The following is a 23,502-nucleotide window of genomic DNA, read 5'->3' as shown; positions in this document are numbered from 1 at the left end:
CTTCTGCATCTCAAACGCAACCTGTGATCACAACTATGCTCCAGGCACACACTCAGACATCCTCTGCTCAGACATGTTGAAGGGCACGTCAGACTGGCCCCTGGGTAACCCGAGGGCGTTGGTTCTGCTCCGACCCGACAAAACCAGCCTCACCTTAGAGGCTCTTCACTCCATTGTTTGTCTCCATCCTCCCCATTCCATCTCTCCTCCACCGTCGCCCATTGAAGACGTCATTGCCAGCAGAGCAGATGGATGGAGAGAACATCTCGTCGCCCGTGACACCATGTTTATGCACGCGTTTGCACCGAAAGCAACATGTAGCACGATGATGCCGATGGAGATTTCCATACACGCGCACACACACACACACACACACACATTTGGTGAAACCTTCTGTTCGCTTCTTTGTTTACACTGAACACACGCGTGCGTAAACACGGACACGCATCCGCACGGAGATGCAAACACTCCAGTGATCCGTAAGACTGGCAGCTGCCACGGAAGGAAAAACCGCCGCAAAAAACATGCCTTGGATACGCTGATGACGCTTTGTCAACCAGAGGAGTTCAACCACTACACATGCCCCCCCAGTACAGATTTAGAACGTGTGATTGTTATTAGTGGTGGAACCCAGAGAGCACCAGTATGGTCCTATGAATGTTAGTGGTTTTATCTCCCAGTTCCACGCAAACACCGTGTGAGACCACCAGCCAAAACGAAACCTTTACTCGCTCCAGGAATATCTTTGCAAGGCTTTGAGGGAAGCTCCTTTTTTCCCAACACCCAACACTCCACCCCCCCCCCTCGTTCTCCTCACCAACGCCACCCACCCACCCAATCAGATCCTCGCTGGCAGTGTGCTGCTCCTCGTCTCTCTTCTCTGGTTCCTTTGTTCATTTCTCTCAGCCACCCACACACCTACCATCCCTCGGGCCTTTCTCTTTAGACCGTCGCAGACTTGCACACATTTACATTTGGCTACTTCCTATGTACTCTTTTCCATTTCCTGTTCTCGTCGTCGTTATTAGATGCATGAAGGTACAGTATGTGCACGATGACGGTCTCATGTGCGTCCACACAAACACAAACAGAGCCATGTCCTATATTTAGTCCATAGCTTTACAGATGTGTGGGCAGCAGCCATCTGGGACCCCCCGATGGAACAAACAGTGTTCCTGTCTGTATAGATGTGTGTTCGTGGGCCGAAAGAGCAAACTTAATGGGGTTTGAAGCCAAGGGCCCGTTGAGGAAACCCCCTTCACAAAGCCTCGGAGTCTCGAGAGAGTGGGAAAAACATCCCGACGGTCATCAATCAAAACTTTGGTGACACAAATGACCAGAAACAACAGAGGGTTCTCCATCCGTGCCATTGTGTCACCTTCGCCCCACAGCCACGTCCCACCCATCTGCGCCGCTGCCCCATAGGCCCTCGCCGCACGCCGCCCGACGCGATTGGCCCGTCGGTCCCCAGGCGAAAGTGCAATCCCCCCACTTCGCTAATTGGGCCTTTGTGATTGCGCGTTCTGTTGTGGCGATGGAGAGAATGAAACGTGAAAACGGTATTATGGTGGATCGGGGAAGAGTGGCAGGTCGAAGCGGGGAAATCGTTTTGGGCTTTCCAAAGAGCCAGATGCTCTTCCTGGGTCCATTATGGTGCCTTACAGGGGATCGAGATGGTTTCGACTTAGCAACTGCAAGGACACAAAGCGAGATGGAGACCGGCCCCAGATGGGAACTTACATGAGCACATACATGCAAATGCAGGTGCACACACATACAGTTCCCCGTTTGCAACCAGAGAAACACTCGCCAGTCGATGTTCTCTGTCGGCCCAGTCCTGGTCTGTCTTTTTTGTTAAGCAAGGACCAAAAATGGAACCCATTTTGGTTTCACCTTTTGTGCTCCAAGTGTACCAAAAGCAAGAAATGGATCAACATGAAACGTGACTATTTACTTTCTCAAGCTGCGCCTCCATCCAGATTGTTCGCCGGAGCCTTTGAGGCAAGGAGAGCGTAGGAGGACGGGTCATGAACCTGCTCTTTGTTTGCTCCAACACAATCCTGCACGAGGCCACGGTCGTGTTGTCTTTAAAACTGCCTCCCTATTCAAGAAGAAATCTGCTCCTATTTCTTTCTAATGTTCACACTCGCCAGGATTTATAGATTAAAACAATAAAACTGCCTTTGACAATCGGGGTGGGGTGATGGGGGTGGTGGTGGTGATTGAAGCCCCTTATCTTATTAGCCCTAAAATACACAACAGTCTTAAAGATTCATTCCTTGAGCGCTAAATGGGTTGCTTCTCCTTCCTTCCGTCAGTAGCCGTCAACAGGTGGCGCTGTAGTCAAACTGTTTGGTGACTCAAAGCAAGTCAATCCAAGCGTTTAAGCCCCTTATCTGGAGACAGGGACACGGTCGTGATTTAATATTCATCTTAAAAGATGCTCAGATAAAAACCGCGTGAATATGTGACGTTGGCGGCCCCGCGGCTATACCGGAATACCGGAACCCTTCAGGGTTATCACTTGTAAATGTCAGGTCTGACGTGCAGCTCCAGGGAGTTGCGCTTTTTTTGTTAGGATTGACTTTATCCTGTATTATTTATCCCAGATTGTCAGAAAGGGGCTCAGCCGAACCTTGATATGTGTCCCTGGATAAAATCAGGAGGGTTTAAATCTTTTTTTTTTTTAAATTTACTTAAATGTCTTCCAGTCAACTCGGTAACAGCGGATTTCGCTGTAATTCAGCAGTCCTCGAATTTAATCCCTTTAGGTTCAAATAAATGAACAAATGGCGTCCAGTAGAGCGTGGAGTGTGTATTTAAGGTGGATGTACCATATTGACTGGCCTTCACAGTGCTGTCTGTCGTTGGATTCATGCCATTTGAATTAGCATCTGAGAGTTAGAGACCGCCCCAGTGTCCGCCGCTCCGTCCAACTCGCTTCCACTTCATTCACACACACTTTCCCCACCGGGATGGAGCCGCATCGGTCAGTGCGCAGAGCGAACGCGGCACACATGGCTGGGGTTTTACGGCGAACGTTCTCCACGTTGATATGGATAATATCTTTAGTTTCCAGCTCCAGGACGAGGAGCTACCCACCTAATGAAGGTGAGTACGGGGGGGGGGGGGGTCGTCGGAGCCGCAGGACCCGTTCGTTTCGTCCGCGTATCCGCGCCCCGGGAAACATTGATGCGTGCGCTCCGTGCGCTCCCGAGGAGGAGGAGGAGGAGGAGGAGGAGGTTGAAGAGCAGGTTCGAATGCGGATGAAAGTTGAGCATCCAGTTGAAGTTGAAATTGGGGGGGAAAAAATTTAACAGCTTTTTTTAAAATTGGTTTTATTGGCCGTTGTGCGTCTCAGGAGTTCAACGTGGACCCCTTTCGAAAAGCGTTTTGTTTCTTGGATGTTTCCACATCATGTGGCCCCTGCTGACAAATCCTGATCAAAGTGCGAATCGAGAATCTATTTTAAAAAAAATATTTAAAGTTAATGTCTATTTATTGATTTATTTTTATTTATAAATATAGTGACATCGGATCCATTCTATAAACTGACGTTGTCTGAGCGTTTCATTTGCTTTTACGTCATGGAGATGTGGTGCGGGTCGAATGAAATAAATATCCTGTTTTTTTATTTATTTAATCTGCCTTGAAAAAAATTCACTTTTGTTGGCAGCATATATTTTATTGAAACCTCGCAGGTGATATGTTCACAAACCACCTCCATGTTTGTGTGTGTGTGTGTGTGTGTGTGTGTGTGTGTGTCTGTGTACGCGCACTCGTTCAGTGACCCTGCTGGATACCAGGACCGTGCCAGGAGAGCTGAAATGGGCAGCCAGTCCTCCAGAGGGAGGGGTGAGTGGGAGCTCTTCTTCCTTAATATTTTTTTTTTGTCTTTCTTCAGAAACACTGTTTACAACGTGTTCTCTCTTTGGAAAACACTCGTTCCATCTCTCTCTTTCTGTCTCTCTCTCTCTCTAACACACACACACACACACACACTAACACACACTCACACACAGTTGGTCTGGAAACTGTAAAGAACCATCCCACAGATTCTGAAATGTGCTGTTGTTCACCAAGCCTAAGTGCTAATATGAGATTGCTGGCGGCGTATTTGGCACACATGGAGGCATCAGCCAGCTTGGTGGTGGGTGTCATTTTTAAGGAATCTTTACTACCACTCACATGCCAGAAAGAATCCTGGAAATATCTATTTTATATCCTAACCTCTCGTCTTTTTGTACTTTTGGTTAGTACGGTGTGATCTGCCATTTACACACCGTTGCTCTTCCCCACTTCATCCACCTTCCTCTCTCTCTTTTTCTCTTGCTCAGTCTCTCTGTCTCTGTTTCTGTGTCTCTCTTTCTGTCTTTCAAATCTTTCTTGTTTTAAAAGTTATCGATGACCATGCTTCATTTGTTAAAAATTCTGTCATATGCTGTTTGACACACACACGCACACACACACACACACACACAAACACACATGCGCAACATGGGCTGTATAATACAGCAACAGACAAGACAAAGACGTGGCTACGTGTTCATGTTCTCATGTATACACTCTTACTGTGTACCACACACACTCCAGAGTCACACTGATGTTCGAGAAAGCATCAAATATTAAACATAAGAACAAACAATTTCATCAGTAAATCTCCCTGGAAATAAATCACCATGAAACATAAATAATTCCGACAACTTGATATCAAATGTCATGAGGTTCCTGATTCTCGTTTCCTTTTCCTCGTTCACCGACACACATCAGATATTCCTTTACGTATTTCTGTGGAAGGGATAACAACAGTAGGGCTTCATGACATATCGATCAGGCTGAGACTCACAAATGCAGCGCCATCACTCACACACACACACACACACACACACACACACACACACACACACACACACACACACACACACACACACACACACACACACACACACATCAACACATTCTCTGACTCTCCCTTCCCTTTTCTCTCTCTTTCGACACGCCGCATTTAGTGTGTATACAGCTCTCACTTGAGCAGATTATTATTCAGTGGCAATAAAAAGCCAATTTGGAGTTGGGAGGCTCAGCGGTCATTTGAAGGGTCACAGTACAAGGCGAGCAGTCGGAGCTATTGAGATGGATGTGCCGCTGAAGGTTGAACCCGCTTCACTTGTGTGAAAATGCGGCTGTAAAAACCTTGGAGTCGCAACAAATCTGAACCGCTGTCCGCCGCAGAATATTGATGCAAGAACGAATGTTAGCAATGAATTACAGGAAAGGCATCCTGGCGTCTCCAATCTGTTTGTTTTTAATTTTTTCTGCCTTTCTGTTCAGAGAAACTTCCTCAAGTGGAAAAAAAAAACCCCTCACAGATGAGCTCCTCAGTCTGCTGCAGGATTAAACTCATGCTGCGTTTGGAATTTACTTATCATTATGTAGCTGCAGAGTGCGACGTCACACCCCTATCGTCATCACATTGAACACCTGATTTTTTTTCATCTCAAAGTTACACCTTTGCATCTACAGTTAGGGACTGGTTGGTTTTTTTTTACACATGGGTGCTTTCAAGTACTCAGCAGAAATGTCAGATTCTTGAACCATCTCAACATCGACAGTCAGCATATGTTTTATTCACATTCTCGACATGTGCTTAATGTTTGTGTCTCTGGTTGCAAAGCAGAAGTTACTTTGATATTTTAAACATGAAAGTTGACTAAATATGGGAAAAAGATGGCTGTGGCGCTGCGGTAGAGCGGTCGCCCTATGATCAGAGATCGGCGGTTCGGTTCCCGCTCCCGCCAAGTCATCCTAAGAGTGTGAGCTGACAGTGGGAGGTGTCAGCTTACCTCACAGCCACTGCTGAGGCCCCCTTGAGCAAGGCGCTGTCCCCCTTACAAGTTGCTCATTTTGGGCGCACCCCGAAGTCGCGACCCCTCACTCTGCCTCCCCCTGTCCTAATTGTTATTAATTGTATGCCTACAGGCGCCTAGTGTGTTGTGTTTGTTTCAGGGGCCTGTTTACAGGCCCTTGTGTGCTCTGACTGACAAATATACAGTGCACATTTGCGCATCAACGCTCGCAACTTCACCTCATCGCAGATTTTTGGTATGTAGTCACATGATACCGTATGTGTATTCTATTGGATGATGGCATCCGAACGTGCGCTATGTTCCGTGAGTCTCAGACTTACGTGAGACACAAAAGTGCTTTAAACAGTCGATAAGAATGTGGGAAAAGGTAATACAGATAAAAGTAAAGTAAAGGTGGTTTAATACCAGTATGGGGAGGGTTCATAAACGTTTAAATTACCAAAATAATAAGATAAATAGTTTGTCGTTCTATCGCGGAATTCATTAATCACGTGTGGTTCCTGGAACACATTAACCGTGAGGAACGAGGGCACTATATATACATACGTATATATGCATGAACAAAGTGGAATGTAATTTTTCCACTGGTGATAAATAAAGGTGATTTAATCTTAATCTTTAATTTAATTTAATTTAATTTAATTCATTCATTCTTTTTCCCAACAACTGTGTCTATATTTTCATGTCCTTGTCTCTTTCTGTCGTGTATTAAAGTCACTATACACCAGGAAGTGTTGAATTATAATACCTTTTTATCTAATGTGTGACATAGAAGTGACTTTTAACACTTAGCAGTGTCAAATTTATTGTTGAGTTGATATGAGTGAATTTATACTAATTTAACCTCATGTCTGTGTTGCGCAGTGGGAAGAGGTGAGCATCATGGACGAGAAGAATATCCCCATCAGGACCTACCAAGTGTGCAATGTCTTAGAACCCAATCAGAACAACTGGTTGAGGACAGACTGGATCCCTCGATCCGGCGCTCAGCGGGTCTACGTTGAAGTCAAGTTCACCCTGAGGGACTGTAACAGCCTGCCGGGGGTCACCGGCACCTGCAAGGTACAAAACACACCTAAATAAATTGATTGTGTCGTACAGCTGCTACTTGTTTGAGCCCAAACCACTCCGATCCATTATTATATTAACAGAAGATTCCGATGACGTTCTTCTTTATCTCCTGCCTTGTAGGAGACGTTCAATCTGTACTACCACGAATCAAACGAGGACAGAGAGAGCTACATCAAGGAGAGCAGCTTCATTAAGGTGGACACCGTGGCAGCAGACGAGAGCTTCACTCAGGTAACACTAAAAACAACTCAGCCTCTTCCATCCTCGCCTCCTCCTCCTCCTTTTCACTTCGGCTTGATCTTATCTGGAAAATAAATCCCCCTGCGGCACTTAGCTGTAATTTTTTTTATTTGTTCTACAAGCACTTTTATCTTGGATGCTCATTCCGTCTTCCCACGACTGTTGGCAGGTTGGTTTTGCTTAGTCTTTACTAAAATCGCTTCTGATGCGAGTGTTGTAGGCATTGCTGCCTTTTTTGCAATCAATAGACGTCAATCTGGATGCGAGCCAATAAGCTGAAAATGTGAAGATCAGCCACGGTTCAATAGTGACCTCCGGTTGAGGTGTAACAAATGAATTGAGTTCTCCAGGTACAGTCTTTATTCATGTAGCTGGATTGTCTCTCTGTCCAGGTGGACGTCGGCGACCGCATCATGAAGCTGAACACAGAGATTCGAGATGTGAAAGTCATGACCCGGAAGGGCTTCTACCTAGCCTTCCAGGACGTCGGTGCCTGTATCGCTTTGGTTTCCGTCAGAGTTTTCTACAAAACCTGCCCACTCACCGTCCACAACCTGGCAACCTTTCCCGACACCGTCACCGGAGCCGACACGTCTTCCCTGGTGGAGGTCCGCGGGTCCTGTGTCGACCAATCGCAAGAGAGAGAGGAGCCAAAAATGTACTGCGGTGCTGATGGAGAGTGGTTGGTTCCTATTGGTGGATGTCGCTGTAACCCAGGATACCAAGAGAAGAGTGGAGTGTGTAAAGGTAGGTGATGCTGGGATACTCTACCATCATTTGTTGGGATGGTTGATCCTTGAATCCGTGTCACATGTTGCTGGAAGTAGTTTCTATTAGAGTCTAATGGCCAAACACAGTACAGTATTTTCCACACTATAAGGCGCACCTAAAAGCCTTTAATTTTCTCAAAAACCGACAGTGCATCTTATAATCCAGTGTGCCTTATGTACAAAAAGGCTTTAAAATAGGCCATTTGTTGAAGGTGCTCCTTCTAGTCCAGTGCACCTTATAGTGCAGAAAATACTGTAATTAGCTTTGTGCTGTAATAAACAGCAGCTGTCTTAAAACATACACGTTTTACATGTCAGTGAACTTCACAAAACATGGATTACAAATAAACTGTGTTGAATTTGCAGTAAAAATTCACAGTTTTTTATTCTAATGACGATAATAATAAGTTGAATTTCTGCAGCACCTTAAAGGAGCCAAGAAACTAAGAAGTTGGCTGCAGAGAAGGGAAATGTAAACTCTAAAATTAGCTGTTTTTTTTTTTTTTTCTGTTTCAGCGATGAATATTTTTAACACCACAAAGTCAGCACTTATTTGTTTCCCTGTCACGATTCTGGTGAGAAAATTGATCCACTTGATACCTACTCAATGTAAAACTTGCAGCCAGTGATGGGAGAGAGAGAGGCTGTAAAGCCAATAGTGTGTCGTTTTCACCGAGTTTTTGTGTGTTCCTTTCAGAGTCACTTACAAATAATCACAACATATGACTGACTGTGGATATAAAGCCATACATTTTCAATATTCTCCCTCCGATCACTTCGTTTACTCAATGTCTTTTCATATATTCAACGCTCACAATCGTTTTTCTGAGTTGTGCAGCGTCAGCGAAGGCTCACAGGTTCTGGGCGTCTCGGTGTGAGGTGTGCTGACATGGCAACGGGCTATCCGGACCAAGATGTCCTTCCATCGCTTACAAATACGAACTGACCTTTCATGTTACAAACACGCAAGTTGTTGGCGCGCCACAGCGGCGTGCCTTTGGCATGGATGACCGGCAATTGTTGCCTTGTAGCTGCTGTGATGGCGAGAACCGCTGGGTTTACGTGTTTGTGTGAGAAATTGTTGTGAACATGGAGGGGGGGGGGGGTGACAGAACTGACGGAGACATATTTACAACATGGCTTCACTCCCCCTATTCATTCACTTCTACAGCAGACACACAGCAGGTTCACAAACACACACAACAACAACACACACACACACACACAGATGGGCAGAGACCAATAGAGAAAAAGGGGAGAGCGACTCACTGATGTGTTCTCTCGGTTTTATTTATGAAGCCTATCCCAGCCGGCTAATTGTATAACAAACAGACCCATAATTCAAAGAGAAAAGAAGAAATGAGAGGGAGAGCGACGGACATAAAGGGAGGCATGCAGTTGGTGCCAGTTGGCAATAAACAGGGAATAAAAATGACTTTTTTTTTTTGCTTTTTGCTAAAAAACGGGAGCAGTGGCCACAGTTCTCCATGTGACGGATGTTCTCTAAAAACATCCACTCTTGCTCGGTTCGTTTGTTCTCCTGAAAAGAGGAGGGAGGTTCACAGGGTGGTCCCTGAGGCCTGAAAGATGTTGCTCTTCAACTAGATTTAGGGGCGACTCTTGACTCCGTTGAACTTCAGCAGATGTGAAGTGCCATCTATCTGTCTGCCGTTCCCTTCCTCATCTCTCTGCTCTCCGGTCGGTGGGCCTGGGCTCAGCTGCCTCGATGGAAATCCATCAAAGTCTGGATGAATAGCCAACGCTGCTCATCGAAAACTCTGACCCTGCAGTATTGGATGGACGCCTTACCGCTTCTCCCATTTTAGGTTGGAGATTCGAAGGGGGGAGGGGGTGGAGGCGGGTAGTGGGTAGATAGGTCTGAGAGGAGATTTAGATGACCTGTCTGTCAGAGGATCCTCTATCCTCAGGTGCCGTCACTCCTTCAGCAGAATAAAGACCGACAGAAGCCGAGTGCAGCCGGGATGCCGGTGATTACTTTCAGGTTCATACAGAAAAAAGGAACTGCATGTCCTAATTTTACGCTGCAAAAAGCATTCAGGTTGTCTTTTGTGATGTAAGATGAAAACAAGTTAGCACTTCCCACCAGTTTCAAGTCTTTTTTTAATTTTTTTTATTTGCTAAGCTAAACTTCTCAAGCTGGTGTACAAGAAACAGATAAAACAGTTTCCTGAAACTCATCCAGTTCTGTTTTTAATTTCATGGAAATAAAAGAGGATCAGGAGAAAAAACCAAAATAAGCATATCAGCCTTTGAAAAGGGGGCACCAGACGTATAAAAATATAATTTCCTTCCTGTTTTTTTTTTTACATTGTTATTATAACAGACTCAAAAAGTTCATTTTCAGTCAGAGTAGTGAGGATGGAGAGGAGGAGACGAGGAGTTCAGGGGAGGAAGAAGGGATTAGGTGTTGAATGGAGCGAGAGAGGGCCTGAAAGGAGACTGCTGACGGCAGAAGGCGTCAATGCCGGGCCGCCCCCCTCCCTCTTTGGAGGGGGGGGTCTCCATCGGGGTGCAAAGGGTACAAGTGTAGAAGGGAACTCCCCCTCTTTTGTAAAGCCGCGGTTAAAACCGAGGTCACGACTGAACCCGATGAAGACGTCAAAAACTCTGAGTGACAGCCAAACACACACACACACACACACACGGGGAGGGGGTGAAGGTGGGGGTAGGGGGTTAGGCTGCAGAGTGCGAGGTCGTGACCGAGAAGATGGAGACGTCAAAAGTTTGACAGCTGTGATTCGTCTGGGAGGATCGGAAACGAGGGAGAGGAGACGAGATTGAGGAAGAGCAGGAACAACAGAGAGAATGTGAAATGTGAGCAGGCGGAGAGGCAGAATGAAAGAGGAGCCTTCTGCTGTTTTGTTTCACTGTCTCCTCTGGCCTCCCTTTTTTATGTGTGTGTGTGTGTGTGTGTGTGTCTGCGGGTGTGATTCTCCAGCTCCTGGGGGAGTGGGGGGGGGGGTGCGGTTTGAGCATCTCTGTGTGTGTTTTCCTCCCGATCCCCCGGCGTTCGGAGGGATTTCATGCTCCTCCTTCCAAACACACCTGCAGAGCGTCGTCACCGGCAGAAAGCGTTTCAGACGTGATGAAAAGAGCGAGAAAAAGACGACCACGCTGAAAGAGAGAGAGATGACAGGGAGAGAGAGAGAGAGAAGAGAGAGATGGAGGGAGCAGATGAGCGAACGAGTGCGTAATGGCTGTATTCAGTCCCTCTAATTATTGCATGGCGTTTCTGGACCGGGGACATGTTGGATTGCTGATGTAGTTTGGAGAAGTGCCTGAGAATGCCTGGAGGAGTGGAGTGAGGCAAACAGAGTGTGTGTGTGTGTGTGTGTGTGTGTGTGTGTGTGTGTGTGTGTGTGTGTGTGTGTGTGTGTGTGTGTGTGTGTGTGTGTGTGTGTGTGTGTGTGTGTGTGTGTGTGTGTGTGTGTGTGTGTGTGTGTGCCGCAGGTGACAATGCATGAATGGCACAAGTAGTATTACAAAGGAAGGCCAACCCAGGTGGGGGTGAATGGTTTGCATTCCTCCATCACAATCATCACAATCAAAGTGTGTGTGTGTTTTTCGTGTGTGTGTGTGTGTGTGTGTGTGTGTGTGTGTGTGTGTGTGACAGGTTGTCCCTAACGTAGACCAGCTTTGCCAACTCCACCAGTTTGTCTGCAGCTTTCTGGCACCGGCTCCTCTCTTCCTCTCATTATTCTTTCCTTCTCTTCTCCAGCTCTTCTCCGTGATCCACAGTTAGGGGTGGGGGTGGGTGGGGGGGTGGGTGGGGGCTGGTGACAGTGGAGGGGCATGGTGGTGGTGGTGGGAGGGGGTGATCTGAGTGTGATGGGGAGGAGGGTTATTGTTGTGGAGCTCCTTTCACATGCTAATGTTTGGGCAGACATGCAAACGCACACACACACAAGCGCACACACGCACACACACACACACACACACACACACACACACACGCAGTGGGGAGTGTTCTTCACACATTTCTCTTTGGGTATTTAAAATCAGACAAATTTAAAGCTGCAGCTTCTGCGGATCACATTCCAGAGTGATGCCAGACCCCCAGTGGTCCAATCAGATAAAGAGTTCATTTCATTGCACATGTGGGCGTGACCGTCCTCTCAATGGGGGAGTCAAGGGGAGGGAGGGGGGCATACAGTAGGAAGAAGTGAAGAATCACATCTCCAGCATTTCCTTGGGTTTTAATGACCAGGTCCACGACACCCCCCCACCCCCCGCCCCCGTGATGAACAACGTCCCGCCTTCTCGTGTGGCGGCCTATCAATCCGTCTGTCAATCTGTCAATCTGTCCCTCCCTCCATCCATTACACAGACAGGTGTCATGGCGGGGGGTACTTCCTCCTTTGCTGGGAAGAAACAAGAGATGATGACAGATAACACACACGGGGGTCAAGGAGAACACACACACAAACAAAAACAGTCTGCCAACCAGGCTCTCAGTCGGATTCACGGGGATCCGCATTTGCATGTCGGGCAGCGGTAGAACGCGTATGCAAATGAGGACGGTGCTGATAGTGATCAGAGGGCACCTTCGGCTCCTTCTCCCTCCTCTTCAGCCGTTCTCCTCACCTCTGGTCTCTCTCTCTCTCCCAGTTAGCCTTCAACATCCTGCCCACTCCATCGCCTCCTATCAAACAGCTGATTGCAGCTGCTGAGTTCGTGCTGGCCGAGGCGCACCTGAACGCACCTTCACCTCATCCGATTGGGGCGTTTTGTGCACATCAGTTGCCGTCGTCTCCTCCTCTTTTGGAGGCTCAGGCGTCCCCATCTGTAGCGTCGGGTTAATGTCGGGTTAATAACACCCTCATGAGCTCTCACTCCAGGTCGCCCCCCTCCCATCCCCTCCACACCCGCCCCCACCTCATTGAAGCTAGTGCTATAAATGATACAAAGGCCTGCAAACAACAGAGAGAATGGAGACTGGAGAGGGTGTTGGGCTAAGTTTATGTCTCCAGCTACTTGTTCCTTTCTTTCCCTTCCTCCTTCGCTCTGCTCTCTTGCTTTTGGAGAGGGATCTGTTGGGATGGAGGAGACAAAGCATCCTGGATGAATCCTGTTTAACCCTTAAATCCTCAGCGGGTGGGATATCTACTTCTGAACCTGTCTTTTTTATTCCCTTCTTCGCCCTCCCAGTGATTAAAAAGCAAAGGCCTGTGCACAGCAGCAGGCGGGTGATAATGCTCTATTTTATCTCGCATTGGAATCCATCAGCTGACACATTCAGATGAATCATTCACCGGTTTAACTGCTCTAAAGGTGTTTATGGATTTACAGGTTTGGAACACGTCGTGACTTATCGATACCAGGCCGCAAGCGCTGCTTCAAAGCGTTCTGCCGGTTTTGATGCTCGGAGTGAAAAAAAAAGGGGGGACGCTGGGGAGATGAAGGAGTCATCAGTGACATAAAGGCCAGATAAGTAGAGGTTGAGGAGGAAGTGCACAGAAAGCGAATGAGGAAGGTTGTGAAAAATGTGAAAGGGAGGGCGAACGAGTGTCTGAAAGAGCGGCTCCACGGAAGGCTCATGCAGATGAGGCAGGATGGTCGGCGTGAGCAGATTACAGGGGAGACTTCCTCCCGCTCATCTGCTGATGAGAGCGTTATGAAGCATCCTGACAGCCTGGAACACACACACACACACACACACGCTTACACATCATTTCCCACATTCCCAACCACTCCCACCGGGATGCCTTCATCTTCACTGGAAATTTGAAAGCTTGGAGAAAGGGAGGGAATCAGTAAAGGATGGTGAGATGGAGGAAGGGGGATGAATAGGGTGTGATGATGAAAAAGAAGGTGTTTAAAAAAAAAAAAGAGTGCTCCAGAAACAAACAGAGGATTTCCTTCTGAATTTAAAAAGAGGGAGGGAGGAGGAAAAAAAATGGCAGCAACCGGCGCACTCGGCCATCTTTTTTTTCTGCACCATTGGTTGTCAAGCAGTATAATTATGCACTCATTTAGTGTATTGTTGCTCTGTCAATGCATCCTTTGGTATAGCGAGAGAAGATTTCTCTCCTTCCACCCCCTCTCTGTCTTTCTCTCACCCTCTCTCTTTCTCTGTTTCTCCTTTTTCAAATATGTAAATGTCAATTATATTTGTGTGGGCCGTATAGCTCTGGAGTTTTGATCTAGTCAGTTTAGTGTGTGTGTGTGTGTGTGTGTGTGTGTGTGTGTGTGTGTGTGTGTGTGTGTGTGTGTGTGTGTGTGGGAGATCATCAGTGTTGTTTTAGGTGTTTCTTTTGTTTGATCATCAAAATCAAAAGATGAGTGAAGTCACAGCGTTCCTCCACTTCACTTCCTGTACGGTCGTTTAATCCTGTAATGGTTAACTTGTTATTGAGCTGTCGGACTCGGAAGCAACAAAAACTGAACCAGGTCAGAAGGTCAAGTGGTCAAAGGTCAGTTGCCACATAAGGGTGGATTTTAATTGCCCTAACTGGCAGGGATTTCCTTAATGTGGTGTCATAAAGGATTTATGAAAAAATTATTTTCAAACCATCGTTCAATTCAAGGAAAAACGAACAAAAAAAGGTCTGCCATGCCACCTTTAGGACAGCACACATTAATGCTGCATCTGAGGATTAATTTAATTTTTATTTAATGTATCAACAGGTAATATTTTCACATGCTGACATGTTTAAGTTCCTTATTTGGGTTGGTCAAGAGCCAAAAGTCAGTTTCCTGTCATAAAAACCCCCCCAAAAAAGCCCAGACATTTGATGTTTAGTTACTGATAGTCCTCATTTGGAACATTTTAAAACAATTAAGAAAAATATCCAGTTCATTGATCAAAAAGATATACTGTATGTCTGTCCTTGCTATATAACCCCTCTAGTGGCCAAAATCCAAATCACTTAAACTACAGGCTATAATTTCAAATATTGGTGTTTGGCACCAACTTATTGAGACGTGTTTTTTTTTTACATTTACAGCCCGCTAAAGTTTTTGCTTTAATCTTATCTTTCTCTTGGTTTCTGTATTTTTACAGCCTGCGCTGCTGGTTTTTACAAAACCAAGATTTCAGAAGGAGGCTGCTCCAAGTGTCCACCACACAGCCACTCTCTCAGAGACGGGGCGACTGTCTGCGATTGCCACACTGGATTCTTCCGGGCTGACAGCGACCCCCCCTCTGTGGCCTGCACCCGTAAGGACACACACATTCACACAAACACACCTTGTAAAACAATACACCAGTCTAAGCTCTGATAGAAATAAAAGAAGTGCTCCCATTGTTTCCCCAACTTGTATTTCTCTTACAGAATAGATAGAGGCACTATTTTGTCTGAATGCATCCCTGTTTCTTGATCCCATTACTGATGACTAAGACACCAACGACATCCCATCAGGAACTGAAACACTGAATAAATGTCTTTTCCCTCGCTCTGACTCTGAGTGGGTTATGTGTGAAAGAGTTGAACTCTTGGTCTGTTTGTCCAAACTTAATTATACCTATAGAGAGCACATGGTTTTCTTGGCTAGGGAAAAATGAAAACATACACACACGCACACACACACACACACACACACACACGCACACGCACACACAAATGCATACACACATACCAGAGAAGAAAACATCCAACTCATCAGAACTTCTCTGAAATGGATTTCAGCCTCATTGTGAGAGAACTCAGATATCCTTCCACTTCCAATATGTGACTTTTGAATTTTAAACCCGTTTACCCTGTTTACCCCCCCCAGAGCCCCCGTCAGCCCCGCAGCAGCTCATCTCCGTTGTCAACGAGACGTCGGTGGTCTTGGAGTGGGCTCCTCCTCGTCGTCTGGGAGGAAGAAGCGACACCAGCTACGCCCTGGAGTGTCTCATCTGCCAAACGGGGGTCCAGAGTCCACCCGGCGGCAGAACCCTCCCCAGGAATCGCAGCGCCTCCCAACCTGAGCCTCAGCACCGCGGCCTGGGAATGCAGTCGGACCAGGGGATCGTGGGATCCGAAGCCCAGTCGGGGAGAAGCGTCTTCCAGAGTCGTCCGGCGCCAGGCGATTACCCCCGACCCGACTCGGCCCCCAGCTCCCAGCTGTGCCTCCCCTGCGGCGCCGACGTGCTCTTCTCTCCCAGCCAGACCGGCCTGAGGACCACCAGGGTGGTCGTGAGCGACCTCCGAGCCCACTCCCACTACACCTTCATCGTCCACGCGCGCAACGGGGTCTCCCAGGCCAGCGGGGCAGGGGCGGCGCAGAGCGTGTCCGTCGCCGTCACCACCAACCAAGCGGGTGAGAGGAGGAGTCGGAGCGTGATGAAGGCGGAGGTCAGATTAGTCACCGTAGCAGCAGCACAAAAATCTTCTGGTAGATGTCGTCCATAAGTGGGTCAGCAAAATGCAAAATGCTGCTCACAGCAGGGGGGGCCCAGGGGGAGGAAGGTCCCACGAGTCGTTCTCAACGCTGGGGCGGCATCAGATGAACATCCTCCACCTCTGATGTTAGATTTATGCGTTTAAAATCAGGAATACAGTAATCCCTTATTCCTCGTGGTTAATGCGTTCCAGGAACCACACGCGATTAACAAATTCCGCGATAGAGCAACAAACTATTTATCTTATTATTTACGGTAATTTAAATGTTTATGAACCCTCCCCATACTGATATTAAATCACCTTCTATCTGTATTACCTTTTCCCACACTCTGATCAACTGTTTTAAGCACTTTTGTGTCTCATGGAAGTCCAAGACTCACAGAACGTAGCGCACTTCCGGATGACGTCAGCCAATAGAATGCGTAATGCGAATGCGCGAGGGCGCACTGTATTTGTTCTATGTATCCCATTATTTTAGTTTGCTTTTTTTTTTTTTTTTTTGATCAATGTGAAAATCAGCGTAGATCACGGATTCGTTCCGCCTTTGAACGGATTTACTCTACATCCGCCTTAAAGATGACACATAATGACTTTTTTTTTTCTCATTCATCTTGTTATTATTGTTTACATAATGTCATAAAACAGATGTCGAGCAATTACGCAGCCACACATCCATCACGCCAGGCAGAGATGCCCCGGCTTCCGTTTCTTCTCCTAAGATCGGCTTCGGCGCGATGAAACGTAACTTCGAGACGCTTTTCCTTGCCTTCTCTCAGCTGCTTACTATGACTGTCACAGTCATTAGTCTGTCCTCCTACACCTAACAACAGCTGAATTAATTACAGGGGTGTTCTCCAGAGGATGTTAGAAAGCATTCTGGGGGAAATGCAAATCACCAACTTATATATAAATAGACCGGTTGAGAGGAAAATAGATATGATTGAGTAAACGTACGTAACCAAGCTGTTATTTCTAGGCTCAGAAGAGTCTCAACGTTCCCTCCTGAGGTTTGAGAGCGTGTTGTGAAGGTGTCGACCGCCGTGTGACATTCTTCACACTTTTTAGGTCTTTTTTTTTTTTTTGCACGCTGTTACATTTCCGTCGCTTCAAGTCTTCGACGGTGGCATTTTGAAAACGGTACACCTGCTTAGTTTCCCAGCGCCCCTGGGGGGGGGGGGGAATATTGTTGCTGCGTCTGGCTTGTGTCAAACCTAACCTGCCATCGCCATATGTCCCGGCATCGTCTGAATAGGCACAAAAAGAGAAGAAACGGCTTAGAGGAGTGAAAAACGAGGAGAGAGAGAGAGGGTGGAGAACGAGTGGAATTTCGGTTTCAGATATTTTGAGTTGTATGATTATTAGAAATGTCACTTTTTTTTTAAGTTATATTTTGTTTTTCCTCCTCTTCCTCAGCTCCATCTCCGGTATCCACCATCCAAGCCACCGACGTCACCAGGCACAGTCTGCTGTTGGCGTGGCAACAACCGGATCGGCCCAATGGGGTCATCCTGGAGTACGAGGTCAAATTTTACGAAAAGGTGAGCAGAGAATGTCAACGTGTCGTGATGTTTGCTGGTATCTCAGCGCGAGCGGCGATGGATTCACAGTCAGGAAGGCTGAAAAGAAGTCCCTCTCCCTCCCCTCCCCCCATCATCATCTAATCAGGATCAGAAGGAGAGGTCGTACCGGATAATGAGGACCTTCGCCCGCAGCGTGGACGTCACGGGCCTCAGCCCCCTCACCGTCTACGTGTTCCACGTGCGCGCTCGCACCGCGGCGGGGTACGGGGAGTTCAGCGCCCCGTTTGAATTCTCCACTAACTCAGGTACGGAGATGATCTGATGGCGGTTTGTGAGGGTTCCTCGTCGGGACGCAGCTGACAGCCGACATTTTTTGCATCCTTGTTAGATCCCTTCCCTCTGATTGGAGAGGGAGTAAACTCCGCCTTCCTCCTGCTGTCCATCAGCGGGGTGGGAATCTTACTGCTCATATCTGCAGCTGTCTTCATCATTAGCCACAGGTATACACACACACACACACACACACACACACACACACACACACACACAGACACACTCTGTAACCATACATACAGTCGTGAACACCTCACTTAGGCTTGTGAGCCAGGTAAAAGTTTCCCATCAGTGTGCTGGTGTGTGTGTGTGTGTGTGTGTGTGTGTGTGTGTGTCTGTGTGTCTGTGTGTGTGTGCGCGTGCATGTGTGTGTGTGTGCGTGTGTGTGTTACCTGGAGCTTTTAAAGGGGATTAGAGTGGAGACAGTGATAATCCCTTTGTCCCTCACTTGTCATTACTGTCTCTTCAGCTGCACAGCTTGTGTGTCAGCTTCCCCTGGCGCACACACACGTACACACACACCTGTTCATACACAAAAAGGTCTTTTTGACAGTTTCTTTGTTTAATGAAAAACACCTTTTATCTTGCGCTACCTGCAGCACCGCCCCGCCTCCTCCCCCCTCCCTCAGTACTATAATGCTTTCATCTGCTCGCTGTGTGTGTTTTCTGCAGCCCGTTGCGCTCTTTTCTCATCGTCATCACTTTTTGTTTTTTGCAGAGAAGTGTAAAAAAAAACAAAAAAACAAAAAAAAAACCCCAACCCCGATAATGAATAAATAAAGCGACGTTAAACACAATGGCTCACACGCCCCTTTGTCAGTCAGCTGGACAGGAAAAAGAATGCAGACGTGTGACAAGTGACAGGAAATGGTTACAAGCATGTTTTCAACTCCATGTCTGTTCAGTTTCTGTGTTCAATGTCAGTCGCTGCTTTTGTCTCTTCAGGAGGAGCAAGTACAGCAAAACAAAGCAGGACTCAGAGGAGGAGAAACATCTTAACCCAGGTACCGCACACACACACACACACACACACACACACACACACACACACACACGCACACACACACACACACACACACACACTAAAACAAAGACAGAGAAACCCATGGATGCACAGAGGCTTCTCTTTAATCCACCTGCACTCATCCTACACACTTCCTGTCAAACACATTTACATAATGTACACAACAGTTACACAACTCAAGCTTCTTTACCACCACCACCACCACCACCCCCCCTGCTCTCCTCCCTCATTTCCTGTCATCTCCCGCCTCTCTCTTTATGGCAGGAGTCAAAATCTATGTGGATCCGTTTACCTACGAAGACCCCGATCAGGCCATCCATGAGTTTGCCAAGGAAATTGATGTCAGCAGTATTCACATTGAGAGGGTTATAGGCATGGGTAAGTCTGCCACACACACAAACACACACACACACTCATGCTAACGGTGCTGACGCTACTATCTGCTCTACGTCTGCAGGGGAGTTTGGGGAGGTGTGCAGCGGTCGGCTTCGCGTTCAAGGAAAGAGAGAGATCTACGTGGCCATCAAGAGCCTGAAGGCGGGATACTCTGACAAACAGAGGCGGGACTTCCTGTCCGAGGCCTCCATCATGGGACAGTTCGACCATCCCAACATCATCAGGCTGGAGGGCGTCGTCACCAGATGTGAGCGTCCGACAGAGAAATGAGGAGAAGTGTTCAGGTTTGCAGTCGTGTTCTAATCTTTCGACTTGTTCAGGTAAACCACTGATGATCATCACCGAATACATGGAAAATGGATCGCTGGATGCTTTTCTCCGGGTAATTTGTTTCTATTTTTTTAATCAGTTCTGAGTGAAATTTGGAAATCCTCACATCCTTCCTGGCGCCAGCTGATGGATGGTGAGTTGCGTTGACTTTCTTTTCTCCCTCCGGTGATTCCAACTTTCCAGAAACACGACGGCCAGTTCACGGTCATCCAGCTGGTGGGGATGCTGCGCGGCATCGCCTCGGGGATGAAGTTCCTGTCAGACATGAGCTACGTTCACAGAGACCTGGCGGCTCGGAACATCCTGGTGAACAGCAACCTGGTCTGCAAGGTGTCCGACTTCGGCCTGAGCCGAGTGCTGGAGGACGATCCGGAGGCCGCCTACACCACCAGGGTAGGACGCACAACCTGGACGTCAACATTCACAAATACTCTGCTGTTTGCTTATTCCACTGCTTTTTAAGAAAACATGTTTATTTTTGACTTTTCAATGACATAAATTTTAAAAAAAAATCTTTGGAAATGCAAAAAAAGTCTGGTTGCTTAATATAGTCGGTTTTTGAAATGTTTCAGGAGGCCACTGGGACTTATCTGTCGCCCGGTGGGAAAATCCCCATCCGATGGACGGCGCCAGAAGCCATCGCCTACAGGAAGTTCACCACGGCCAGCGACGTGTGGAGTTACGGCATCGTCATGTGGGAGGTGGTTTCATACGGAGAGAGACCCTACTGGGACATGAACAACCAGGATGTGAGTCATTTTTATATCATCTAACCTATGAGTTGCCTCAAAGACAAAAAGCACATTCCCAAACCTGTGTGCAGATTGAGAAGTAAATGTCAAACCAAAGAACTGGATCGCCGTCGTTGTTATTCAGTAAATTCAAGAGATGAATAATTGAGATTATAATCATCAGGATTAGCGTTACGGCTAACTCTAACTTAATCACATCCTCACCCTGTTGCATTTATACTGTTTTGTGAACCTTTTCTTACTTTTGAACAAGTTTATTTTTAAAGCTAAGTTGGGCTGGCACTAAGGAAACAGGAAGTGATGGAGACAGGTTCCTTTTTGGGTGTGTGTTCCCAAATGCCGTAGTGAGCTGTTAAAAAAATTGAATCCTCCTCCGTCCTTCTTGAAGGTGATCAAAGCGATGGAGGAGGGCTACCGCCTGCCGGCGCCCATGGACTGCCCCGTGGTGCTGCACCAGTTGATGCTGGATTGCTGGGAGAGAGAGAGAGCGGAGCGGCCCACCTTCAGCCAGATCCTCAACATGCTGGATAAACTCATCCGTAATCCTGGGACCCTGCGGCGCACGGGGGGTGACAGGTAAAATACAGGCTTCCGGACGAATCCACGCTATCACATTCAACACTCAACACCCACGCCGCCATTGTTTCAACCGGATCGTTAAGCTGACGCGCTCGCTGCTCGATTGTGATTTCACACTCCTATTTCAGTATTTCCCACCTCCGACCTGCGCGCTCTGACTGACTGTCTGCTTTCACAGACCTGCAGGGACGGTGCTGGAGTCCGGGGTGGGCTCTGAGGTGTGTGTGTCCGTCATACCGGAGGCGTGTGTTCCGGAGTGGTCGGTGTGTGCGTGGCTGCAGTCCGTCGGGTTGGAGAGGTACAGGGAAACCCTGATAGCTGCGGGATACAGCAGCCTAGACAGCCTCCTGGCCCTCACACACCAGTAAGAGAAACTTCTCAAAAAAAGTTTTGTTCTGCATCTCCATTAGATTCACATCCAGACTCCGAAATATTCCTGTTTTTCGATGCAGATGAGAGATTCTCAGTTCTTTAGATGTTCTTTCAGCGTTACCTTAGAGGAATTTTGGAAGGTTGGCCATTGTTGTAGTCCAAATATTGCAATTTTGTAGTTTTATGGATTTAGTTTGTGTTTGTTTGCAGTAGATGCAGTGCTGCAAATACAAATGCAACTTAAAACTGAATTTTCCTTCAGGTAAAGTTTAACATATTTTAGATTCTTCGACCGCGGTACACTGGCGTCGTGCCCGGAGTGTCCCCCGCCTCACGCCCTGAGACTGCGGGGATAGGCACCGGCTCCCCCGCGACCTGCGTTAGCGGATTAAGCGGGTTAGAAGATGACTGACTGACTAGATTCTTTGACATTTCCCTTGAACATATCGACGGATATGTGAACGACATGTACCTTCATTTAAATTTTTCATTTCTTGGGTTCTGGGACTGTGTTTTCCTTCCTCTGAGCTCCTTCTATGATGGGCTTTTAAGCGTCGCTTTGCTTTGTTACTTTTATTTTTCAGTGTTTTAGTAATTCTGATTGACAATGCAGCTCTATAGCACAAAAGGGACAAATCTATAACAGGCTTTGACTACACTGAGAACTGGATGACAATGGTCGTAGCTCCACTGCTTGACAGGGCTCGCTGTTAATTGTCAGGTCTGTGTTTAAACGCTTGTTCACGACTCCACGAATAACTGTGTGTTGGCGGAAAAACATAAATCTACTGGGACAAAAGAGTCTACCAGTTATGGTGAAAATTAGTGGAAATAAAAAAGAAAATTTCCTGCCTATCCACATTGTGTGTTTGAACACTTTTTGTCTGTGCGCTCACAGGGAAATGGACAGACTGGGAATAATCACGCCATCACACCAGGACATACTAATGGCAAGCTTGCAGCAAGAAATGCTGTCTCAGATGCAGCACATGCAACACACGATGGTTCCGGTCTGATTCATGGGATGGATACGAACCTGTGTTAAGAAGAATGTCCATTTACCTCATCCATGCACTTTAGAGGGACTTTCGGGAATATAAGGAGTGGAATGAAGGAAATGTACGTACGCGACGAAAAGAGGAGAGCAAGTGGAAGCAAGAAAAGCAGCACTTTTCTGAACTTCCATCCTGTGGGGTTTTTCTAAAAAACGACATCTGGACGTTACCACGGAGAGCGTCAAGCCAGTGGCTGAAGCCCCGCCCCTACATCCGGCTCCAGTTTTCAGTATTTCTCCAGTTTTGTGAAGGCTCACATGTAAAGCTGTGCATAAACAGAATGGCTTTCAAACCTTTCTTTCGCTGCTTAGGGCTTGACTTGAACAAAATGTGTTTTGTGTTTGCTCGTATGAATGTCTGTGCATCTGTGTGTGTATGTGTGTATGTGTGTGTATGTGTGTGTATGTGTGTGCGTTTGTATGGGTGCATGCATTTGCAGGTGTGTGTGCTTCGTGTGAACGCCCACTACAAGAACTCCTCCCTCTCCTGACGTCTCTTATCTTTGAGTATTTTCAATATGCAAAGTTTACCCGACGGGAGCCAGACAGAACGAGCCGATTCCAGCTCTTAACCAATTCACACTAGAAGATCAGACGTATTAACCGAATGATTTACTCGTGTTTTACAAGTGTTAGTTTTTTTTAGTTTTTTTTATTGTGCAAATGACTGTCGATTTAGACTAGAATGTCATCCGTGTGAGTGAATTGTATGTCTCTTGTTTGACGCTAAGAATTAGCTACATGAACAATTTTGTTTATTTATGGTCTTTTTATCTAGTTTGTACATTGTAAAATAGAAACATTGAGAAAATATTGTAATGACTGCCATATTGGATTGTAATAAAT

General features: G+C 47.0%; 1 protein-coding gene across 1 annotated transcript; it reads left to right on the top strand.

The window, feature by feature from the left end:
• The first annotated feature begins 2,967 nt into the window (after window positions 1-2,967).
• On the top strand, window positions 2,968-23,502 carry LOC137611985 (ephrin type-A receptor 4-A-like). Its single transcript, XM_068340248.1, has 19 exons — window positions 2,968-3,111; window positions 3,788-3,855; window positions 6,732-6,929; window positions 7,059-7,169; window positions 7,571-7,925; window positions 14,973-15,128; window positions 15,686-16,213; window positions 17,710-17,834; window positions 17,962-18,121; window positions 18,205-18,316; window positions 19,095-19,153; window positions 19,438-19,551; window positions 19,631-19,816; window positions 19,890-19,951; window positions 20,083-20,292; window positions 20,472-20,648; window positions 21,040-21,227; window positions 21,409-21,594; window positions 22,501-23,502. The coding sequence occupies exons 1-19, from the start codon at window positions 2,976-2,978 to the stop codon at window positions 22,616-22,618; spliced, it is 3,249 nt and encodes a 1,082-aa protein (XP_068196349.1). The 5' UTR covers window positions 2,968-2,975; the 3' UTR covers window positions 22,619-23,502.

This window comes from Antennarius striatus, chromosome 18 (assembly GCF_040054535.1).
Source record: "Antennarius striatus isolate MH-2024 chromosome 18, ASM4005453v1, whole genome shotgun sequence".
NCBI classification, from domain to species: Eukaryota; Metazoa; Chordata; class Actinopteri; order Lophiiformes; family Antennariidae; genus Antennarius; species Antennarius striatus.
This window is presented reverse-complemented; position numbering and strand designations above follow the sequence as displayed.

What these genes read in the sequence shown, in the direction of transcription:
- LOC137611985 (XM_068340248.1), top strand. Translation starts at nt 2,976, where the DNA reads ATGGAGCCGCATCGGTCAGTGCGCAGAGCGAACGCGGCACACATGGCT. An exon ending in GAAGAGTGGAGTGTGTAAAG is followed by an intron (nt 7,926 to 14,972) that starts GTAGGTGATGCT and finishes GTATTTTTACAG; the next exon opens with CCTGCGCTGCTGGTTTTTAC. An exon ending in GGAGAAACATCTTAACCCAG is followed by an intron (nt 19,154 to 19,437) that starts GTACCGCACACA and finishes TCTTTATGGCAG; the next exon opens with GAGTCAAAATCTATGTGGAT.